Source organism: Molossus molossus, unplaced genomic scaffold (genome assembly GCF_014108415.1).
Source record: "Molossus molossus isolate mMolMol1 unplaced genomic scaffold, mMolMol1.p scaffold_m16_p_12, whole genome shotgun sequence".
NCBI lineage: Eukaryota > Metazoa > Chordata > Mammalia > Chiroptera > Molossidae > Molossus > Molossus molossus.
In genome coordinates this window covers 43,920,536-43,930,788 of record NW_023425347.1, presented here as the reverse complement: position 1 = coordinate 43,930,788, position 10,253 = coordinate 43,920,536, and the positions used below count along the sequence as shown (strand labels likewise).

Sequence of the window (10,253 nt, the reverse complement as noted above, 5' to 3'; positions counted from 1 at the left end):
AGGCTGCTGAGAGGGCCGCTCTGATGCTGATGGGGGAGCCGTAGCATCCGAGTGCGACGCCCTGGTCTCTCCGGGTCGGGCTCTGGGCCCACGGAAAAGGGGGCGGGGAGGAGAGAAGAGAAAGGGGCGGAGGTCACCCCTGCCCTCCACCCCGGGCAGACTGCGAGTGCCGCTAGGTGCTGAGGGATCCGAGGAGACGAGCTCGCCAGGTTCCACGCAGGAGGAGCGCACCGCGGGACGCGCAGCGAGACTCAGCCGAGACCCAGCCGGGAGCAGGAGCGGGAGCGCGGCGCGGAGCCCGGGGAGCCCGGGGAGCCCGGGGCGGCGGAGCGGAGAGAGGGCGGGCGCGCCATGGCGCACGGAGCGGCGCGATCTTCGGCTCCGCCGTGAGTCCTGCCGGCAGCTGGGGATGCCCAGGTAACCACCCCTCCAGCCGCTAGACCCCCAAGCGTTGGCCTCCGTATGCTTCACGCCACTGAGGTTTAGCCACCTGACCCCCGGACGACCGGAGGCAGCTGCAACCCGCCACCCTGGAAGGCACCTTAGCCTGAGTGTGGCAACAAGTTTGGACCAGATGCCACAAGCTTGGGGAGACCGGTAGAGAGAAGGGCACTCGGGCTGATAGGTCCTAATTCTCAGCTGTGGTGTGGGGACCAGGTGGACAAGGTCTCGGAGGAGGGAAACGGGCAAGAAAGAGATCCCCTTCACGCTCGGTGCGTGGTTCCCTGCCCACGACCCTTCGAGTTCGGCACCCCGGCCAGCGCAGGCCTTGGGCGCCCCCCGGGTTGGGAGGAAAACCGGCCCCGCGGCATTAGAGCCATTGCAGAAAGTTTCAGTAAGTTATGCGGTTTGGGAAGGATGTTGCAAGCATATTTATGGGGACGGCGGGGGTGGGGTGGGAGGAGTAGTAATGGGAGAAAGTCGGCGGTAAAATTTGAAGGAGGCAGCTGTCCTTGGGTAGCCCGGGCAGACCCACTGGGGCGGGCCCCAAAAGGCTGGCTTCATAATTCCCAGCCTCCGGGAAAGCTACTCAGGAAACGCCAGTAAGATTACCTCGGGGCGGGGTGGCTGTGGTCTTGGGTACCAAGGGTCTGTGACTCAGGCCTCAACTCACTAGGGAAAGAGCCACAGTAAATTATTCATTTTGGATGTTACTACCCTCAAGCAGTAGCTTAATCCACACCATCTGGGCAGATGTGCTCACAGAGAGGACCACTTGCCTCTTTTCCTAGGATTTCTGCACAGGTTGTAGCTGGACCAGAAAACCTTCCTAGAGACTCACTGGTCTGCTCTCCACGGGTCACTGATGCGTGTGGTGTGCTGTTTTTTGATCTCAATCAAATAGTTTCAGGACTTATTCAGGAGAGCCCCGTTTAACACTATGACCTTGCTGCCTCCTCCCAAGGTTCGGAGAAAATTGTTTTGTCTACCTGACAAACAGGTAGTTCATCTAAGGAATATTCTATAGTTTGGGGACAAAGCTCATCCGACAAAAAAGTAGAAACTTTAAAAGGTCACGTAGTGTTTTAAATAGGCTCTTATGCTTTTAAAAACTTTACTGAGTTTAAATGTAAGCTTGTTAGCCATTTTGTAAACCTGTGAAGAGGTTAATCCAAGGAGTTCCATTTGGGCAGCTCCTTTACCTTAAAAATGAAATGTGGACCCACAGGCAGATGTGTGCTGCTTTCAGGATGATGCAACCTCGATTATGATAGGTCAGATAAATCTGATTCCTGCCACAAGGCACTGGGGTCCTTCCGTCTGAAATGTCGCATGAGCAGTTGTGCGGTGCTCATGATTCCTCTGTCTTTATGTTACAGATGCCTGGACTACAAGCCTGCACTGTTCTGGGAGGAAGATGACTTGAGCAGCCCTCTTTTATCTCCACAACAATGTCCATGAACAATTCCAAACAGCCAGTGTCTCCTACAGCAGAGCTCCTTTCAAATACAACTTGCCAGACAGAAAATCGGCTTTCAGTCTTTTTTTCTATAATCTTCATGACGGTGGGAATCGTATCAAACAGCCTTGCCATTGCTATACTCATGAAGGCATACCAGAGATTTCGACAGAAGTCCAAGGCGTCGTTTCTGCTCTTGGCTAGTGGCCTGGTGATCACAGACTTCTTTGGCCACCTCATCAATGGAACAATAGCAGTATTTGTATATGCTTCTGATAAAGACTGGATCCGCTTTGACCAGTCAAACATTCTTTGCAGTATTTTTGGTATCTCCATGGTATTTTCTGGTCTGTGCCCACTTTTTCTAGGCAGTGTGATGGCCATTGAGCGATGTATTGGAGTCACCAAACCAATATTTCATTCTATAAAAATTACATCCAAGCATGTGAAAGTGATGCTGGGCGGGGTGTGCTTGTTTGCTGTTTTCATAGCTTTGCTACCCATCCTTGGGCACCGAGACTACACAATTCAAGCATCAAGGACCTGGTGTTTCTACAAAACAGATCATATCCAAGACTGGGAAGATAGATTTTATCTTCTCCTTTTCTCTTTGCTGGGGCTCTTAGCCCTCAGTGTTTCATTCTTGTGCAATGCCATCACAGGAGTTACACTTTTAAGAGTGAAATTTAAAAGTCATCAGCACAGACAAGGCAGGTCTCATCATCTCGAAATGATCATCCAGCTCCTGGCTATCATGTGTGTCTCCTGCATTTGCTGGAGTCCGTTTCTGGTAAGAGCATAAGCCTAACATTTTGACAGTTTTTGTTTTCTTCTTTTTTTTGTTTTGTTTGTTTGTTTGTTTGTTTTTGTTTTGTCATGTTCAATACAAGATTTGTTGTCTTTGTTTGAAATTATGAGTCTTGATGGGTAACACTGTTCAATCTTTTAAATGCTGGGGTTTACTCCTACTTAAAACTTATTTCAGCACTGAGCTCTTGCTTTGAATTAAGCTATTTATGAAACACATGGTTATTTCCCCACATAGAAATGTTGATAGAAATGTCTTGCTAAACAATTCTAATTGTTACCTGCTTACAGTGCAGTATAAAGCAATTTTAACAAAAGTAACGTAGTTTTAAAATACTGAATCTAATTTGTCTCTTAAATGTGAAAAAAATGACCAACTATAATACATTGTTGGATTGGACTCCAGTAAGTCTTGATAGACAGTCACAGTCTTTTGATTTGTAGAAAAGGCGTATTAACTGCTGGGTTCTTCTGAACACACAATGACCAGCTCTCAGCTTGCAAAGGAAGGTGATGAATTGAGATAGTTGGATGGTTCAGGTGAACTGTATACGTAGATCAGATGAAAAAATCACTAGTTTACAAACCCAGGAAACAACGTCAATATACAGGGAGAGGTATGACTGTCAGGAGAGTTAAGCATTTCTACCTTATCATTCATTCCTTTTGTAAAAAAATTTAGCCAAAAGCTATATTTGACAACTTGATATTTTTAGAAATGAAGGCTAAAGTGAAGGAATGGGCAACAAATATAAATCATTTATATTATTTTCCAAGTAGAAGCAAAAAATACTTATGTTTGATTAGTGTGACCTTAATGCCCTTCAAAATTTTTCTTTAGGCTGAAAAGAATGACATGCCACGAAAGAGAAAAAAATCCTCCTGTACATAGCTACTGATGGCAGCAAAGATGGTTTTCATTTATTTTTCTGTAACAATGGGGAAACAGAGTTGTATCCAGAGATGGGGAGGCAGGTGATACACAGGTAGAGGTGAGGCAAAAGGGTGAGACAAAGACAGACGTAACACAAAGGTCATGCTCATACCTTGCATGGTAGTATGAAGGTGTTTGTTACTTGTGCAGTTTTCCTAAGCCCCAACAAGTCCATTGTCCAAGAACTGTTGCCAGTGGAGTTTAACACACAATCTTGATGATCCTACGCACGAAAAGTTTGTGAGAGCTGCTGACCCAGACAGATCCTATGATAGCCAACTTTATTTTACAGAAGGATTTCAACTTTTTGAGTGTTTCTTTATTTCTATTCATATTACCTTGTCATCATTTGAATTTAGCTTCTTGAATAGTTAAGTTATTTAAATATTTTTGCATGATGTTCCTGAATCCGTCCTAGGAATCCAAACCAGGGGAGGCTAAGCTGGGTCTGTCAGTGACAAGTCAACCTTGTGAGGCCCACTAGTTGTCAGTTCAGGAGGACTTAAGTGAACCCAAGCAGGGATCTGATAAGTGCTCATGGTATAGTTATTTGAGTCCTACTAATAATAGAGACCAATTCTATCAATCCTTGGAACCGCTCCAATGTTCATTCTTGAAGAGTTTAATTTATGCCACTTGACAAAGGGAATTTCCTTTGAAATAACACTTCTTTTTGTTCTTCAACTTTGAAATACAGTAGCTTTTCAAATTAAAGGTGAGCCTGAGTAGAACTGAAATTAACTTGGGGGCTGGAAAGGGAATACAAAGAGGTAGTTGAAAATATGTAAAGATGTTATTTTAAATGAAGTTCGTAGTTCTGGAGAAAAACTTAAAGACACAAAATAGTGAACTCAATGAGAGACATAATCTGGACAACTGAGGTAATCATTACTGCTTTGGTTTTCATTTGTTCTGAGTCACCTTTAAAGTTCTGCTTAGTCCTGGCTTTGACTTTGAGAAATCAGAGTGATAGGTTAACTGCTGTAAGACTATGGAAGGTAGCAAATTTCAGTTTTGTCATGGATAGATTGAATTTATATTCTGCTCTAATTTCTTTTCCTGAATTCGTGGTTTCCTTCACTGTTAAAATGGGTATTACAATTTAATGCATATTTTGAACATATTTCCTAGTGGAAACAATTTTATGTTCATGAAACATTTTCTGAGGTCAATATTGTATTTTACTATGAATTATTGATACACCTGTAACACCAGTGTTCAATACTTCTAAAATGCTTTTTAGTATGAAAATTATTTCTGTGTTTGATGCCTAGTAGGTGTGCCACAGATATTTCTTGGTGGATTGATATTTTATTTCAAGCATTCTTTGCATTGCTAGTTTCTCTTGTGTAGACTTGGTTGAGTTTTGGCAAGCTCAGGCTAAAAGATTTATATACTTCATGGTCTGGACACAAGTGCCTTGGGCCTTAGGTTAAGGCCATTCAGACTCTAAATGGAACCCTAGTGAAAAACTCAGGCTTGGGAATGACAAAATAACACCCAACATGAATATCTCAGTTGAAACATTTTTTCCTTGAATGCTGAGGAGGAATTGCATAGATGTTAATCACTGAGTCATCATCATTCTCTACCCTATATTTTAAAAGCTTTTCAAGTTTTACAAACACCTCTGAAACCAAGCTTCTAGATCCCTATAGATGTATTATAATGGTGACAGCTTCTAGGTCAGAGCTCAATTTACATCATGCTCCTTCTCTCTTAATTGCTAAGTAGGAATTATTGGATTTGTAATTTGAATGACCATCTGTGCACACTCTTTGTCCTGTGTTCACTATCATTTTCAAGCTAGAAACTGGAACAAAGATACAGGAGCAGACATGAAGAGGATGAAATTCAGATGATGGAGTCTGTGCTTGACAGGATTCATTGCATCAAAACTTATCAATAGTGCGATAATTTCTAAAATGATTTAAATTTGTAGCTGATGACAAAGGGGATACTTAATTAATTTTGACAATTGAGTTTAACCAGTACAAAGGCAAAATGATCATGATGTTTGTTTGAATTCTTTCTTTTTGTTTTTAATAGGTTTTATTTTTCTTGATCAGTTCTAGGTTTACTGTAAAATGAGTGGAAAGCTCAGATACACATTTACCCCCTCATGCCTCCCACTACCCCCAGTCATCCTTATTATTAACATCTTGCACTGGTGTCATACGTTTTGTTACAATTGATGAGCCAGAGCTGAATACATTGTTATTGATTAAAGTCTCAATGTACATTGGGGTTTTCTTTTAGCATTTTACATCTTGGGGCTTTTGAAAATTATATATTGACATGTTTCCAACATTCCAGTGTCAAACAGAATAATTTCATTGCCCTAAAAATCCCCTGCAGTGTTTTCTTTTTAATTTAATGTGTTACTTTTCCTAAGGGAAAATGTGTGTGTGTGTGTGTGTGTGTTGTCAGGATTGAGATTTGTAGTACACTCATGATATTAGTTTAAAATATAACTTGTTAATGACTTTTCAAATTTTCCAATATCTGGGTTTATCATGTTAAACATGGTTAACACATATAAATTAACTTAATTATAATCCCAACTGAAAAATGTGGGAAACTACAATAGGCATTTATTAGCTGATAATTCCATTTATTAATGTTAATATGAAAATCTTTGACAGTCAAATGGCAATTATAAAATTGTCTTGTGTGCATACTAGTTGAATCGCTTTCCCTAATTAAATAAGTCTTATAGACATTCTTTCAATGTGTCTCAAGTGAGGGGAAAAAGACATTTGCTAGCACTATCAGGTAACATTTTTAAAAATATTCTTTGTTTCTGTCTTTATACAGGTAATGATTCTTTTAAAAGTTTTATTTCTGGAATATATAACCCTAAAAGGATTTTATTATTATTGCTCTGCTTATTTCACCACTTTGGCAGAGCAATAAATACTTGTTGACTGGTTGACTGTAACCTAAGTAGTACGAATGTCAAGAGATTGCAAATGATTGACCAGAATGTGGATTCTGAGTTTTGTAGGTAAGAGTTAATAAAGAAAATACTGAAACCAAATGGTAGTTTTTCATCTGTTCCCTAAGTTAGCAACTGTAGACTTCTGACTCTAGTCAACTTCAGTGATCTTTTACCTTCTCTTTGGGGATAGAGGATCATTTTGAATTGGGAAGAGAAGTATCAAGTTATAAAGAACAAAATGATTTCTTATGTAGGTGGGTTTACCTGAGCAACGTGTTCTGCATATACAGCGTGTGAATGGGATTCTTTTAAGAGTTTATATTAGTAATGCTAGTCAATGTGGTTAAACATTTGGTCACTAAGATAATTGTCAGATAGAAATCAAAGACTTGGGTGGTTAACTGAACTTTTGACTAAATTACTAAAAGTACTGGCATCATAATGACCTGGTCTTAGAGGGCTAATGGCAAGTGATGGAGCAAAGCAACATTATAGCACATCTTGACTATGAGTAAAGATAGTTATCTTTGAAAGGTGGGCCCTCATTTTCATATTTAAGAACTGTTTCCAGGAAACCTGTGGAGTGCCTTGTGTACTTGCCACTACACCATTAAAGATGGCGAATGGATGTCCACATTTAAGTGAAAAGGAAATGTGAGAAATGTACAAACATGCACATACATAATGTGTATATGTGTAAATGTTTTACCCTATTAAAAAAATTAACTGACCGATCCACTGTTGGATCTAATCACACCAAATAAAAGGGTTTCTATATAGGTTTCATTCTAAAATTAAAACAAAGTAGACTCTTTTATAGTTTTATGTCACATCTTGGAAAGTAGGTCTTTGTGGTGTCTTCTTGGATAGTGGCCGATTTTACAGGCAGTCTTGTCCTGAGTTGTTTTCCCTGGTTTCCTTTGTGAAGTGGGATGTGCTCCCGTGTTGGGCGTTGTGAAGCAGCAGTGATGTTGTCTGGATAAAAGACAACATCACTGCTGCCCTGGCCGGTTTGGCTCAGCGGTTGGAGCGTCGGCCTGTGGTCCAGAGAGAGAGACCCAGGTTTGGTTCCTGCCAAGGGCACGTACCTCAGTTTGAATTTGGTGCTAAAATTTAGGAATTTTATCAGCACTCAGAGGGATTTCATAGATAAACTATGATCATATTATTCTATTACAATGATATTATAATTATTTGTTTACATAAAAATTCTCTGTTGGTCTTGGTCCTTGGTGGTTAGGTTCTATGTTACTAGTTTGTGTTTTAGTTTCTACAAGGAGAAGACCATAAACCAATATTTGTTGAATGAATAAACTAGGAACCAAGTACTAAATGTGCAGTAGTAAATTAGGTGATATTATGAATTAAAGTTATTTTTGTCTCCTCCTTTTTTTAGCACTGCCTTTTTTGTACATGTACACATTGTTCCCCTCAATGTATTTTTATTGGTGTTTTATCTTTGAGGGGATCCTGTCAGGAGACAAAAGGAGAACATTTCTTTGAGTACAGATCTACACATATTGATCCTTCATTATCATAAATAAAATCTCTAGGGTAAGCATTAAAATTTTTCTATAAAATGGGTTTGCTTACCTTAAGTCCCTAGCAGCTGATTGAGTGAACATATGACTCATTTTGTATTTTTAATCAGGCTAAAACATTGGGTAGGTTTTATATTCGCAAGGGATTAATTCTCAGAAAACTCCAACAGACCTATTTAGAGGACACGGTAGTGCCCCATCCAGATACCCTGTTGGGTGAGTTTTGCCCTTGGAGGAGTGACCCTTCACCAAAGGGAGCTGCCTTCCCCAAGGCTGTGTCCCCCTCTTTTTGGTCATTCTGTGTGCAGCGACAGGTGGATAGGGGCATACGGAGAACTTACCCTCTTGCTTCATTTGGGACATTTCAGAGGGTCCTTCATGCTTCAGAGCTTGATGAGGCTTTCTTGCACCTGTATTCAGTTTTGCTTCTCTCTCTTCCGAATCCTGTCACCCTCACTGCCTCATACTCCCCTGAAAACTTTGTACGTGAAATCTTTGTCTCAAAGTCTATTTCCTTCAGATTCTGGCTTAGGACAATCTTTCAGAAGTCCTTTTGTTCCTACATATGAAGTATATGCTTTATTGCACACAGGTTTACAGTGTGGCTTGATAAATACATTAAATTATGTATGGGCCTTTGGAATTAAGCTCATCTGAATATATTATCCCCCTTCATGGAAGTATATGGTGTAAAAGTGGCCCAGTAAAGGCCAATCAATTCAAACAAGGCAGTCCTAGGTTGAGAATTTACCCAAATATCTGTTTCTTGAGATATGCACAGTGGTCTAGAATACTTCGGTATTTTAAGTTCATTTATTCTTGGAAGAGCATGACTTCCTGTTTTTAAGGAGAAAGGTTTATAAAAATGCCCAAAGATACCATAGACTTGAGACAACACTTACAAAACATTACTTGAGCCCTGGCCGGTTTGGCTCAGCGGTTAGAGCGTCAGCCTGCGGTCCAGAGAGACCCGGGTTCGGTTCCCGCTAAGGGCATGTACCTCGGTTGCAGTTTGTCCCCGGCCCTGGTTGGTCGTGCGGGTGGCAGCCACTCGATGGGTCCCTTCACGTCGATGTTTCTCTCTCTCTCTCCCTTCCTCTCTCTCCCTCCCACTCTATCTGTACAAAAAATGGAAAAATAGCCTCGGGTGAGGATAAAAAAACAAAAAAACAAAAAAAACATTACTTGAATGATTCAAGTGTAAATAAATCAGAAATATGTGGATTAAATTTATACCCTCATAGATATAAAAATCTTTTAGCTAAATGTGTTTTGGGGTTTTTATTAGGTTCCCAAATATTCAAAGAACGATTCAAGATACTTATATGCCTAAAATCTCTCTGCATTAGCAGTTTTAACTTTATTTGCCTAGTCTTTTTTTTTTTACGGGAGGTATATAAAATGCATTACATTTATGTTTGTTTTGAAAGACATTTATAGTCACATCAAATTTTACCTGGTATATTAATGCCATTTATTTATATTTAAAGAGGATTTTTATCAGTAGGAGAAATTTGTCTTTTCTATGTGCAAATATTACCTTTTAAAAGTTGTGTAAACTTGTCATTCTGTTTGTCTTCTGTTTTGGGTGTAAAGATGATGTCACAGAGGAATGGATACATTGTGGCTTTAGACAGAGAGGGAGGTGGTGCTTCTCACTCCTCCTAAGATATTGAATCCCCAAATAAAATTCAGACTATGGAATGCCAAAATGCAGTGCGGCTGCGGAGTGATGGTGAAGGAGACAGAGACAGTTGGATCATGCAAAAGGATTATTTTAGCTTTATGTGCCTTGTGCCCAATTAAACTTTCCTTTTAGAATACTGTAGTTATTCAAGACCAGGCAAAAAAGAGGGTCCCAGCCCCACCCCCTTTTAGCCGTGACCTGGAGTCACTCTAAGCAAATTTTGTACATCTGTGAACATATTATAATAGTAGTACTTCAAAGTTTTAACCGAAAAATGATCTGAACTTCCTACAGCCTCATAACACAGCCTCGGGCACATAGTAAATGCTCGACAAAATTCAAGAATTCTCAAGAAGTCTATTGCTGTTGTTGCCACCCACCATCTCAATTAAAAATAATCATCTGTGTTTAACTTATATGTTTTTTATTTCCTGCTCTATTAG

The 10,253-nt window shown here is 40.4% G+C and overlaps 1 protein-coding gene across 1 annotated transcript in view; it reads left to right on the top strand.

The window, feature by feature from the left end:
* The first annotated feature begins 345 nt into the window (after positions 1-345).
* PTGFR (prostaglandin F receptor) overlaps positions 346-10,253 on the top strand; it is a 30,263-nt gene continuing 20,355 nt past the window's right edge. The window contains exons 1-2 of the mRNA XM_036256284.1: positions 346-417; positions 1,821-2,690. Coding sequence (XP_036112177.1) covers positions 1,893-2,690 — 798 coding nt within the window. The 5' untranslated portion in view covers positions 346-417; positions 1,821-1,892. The remainder of the gene's footprint in view (positions 418-1,820; positions 2,691-10,253) is intronic.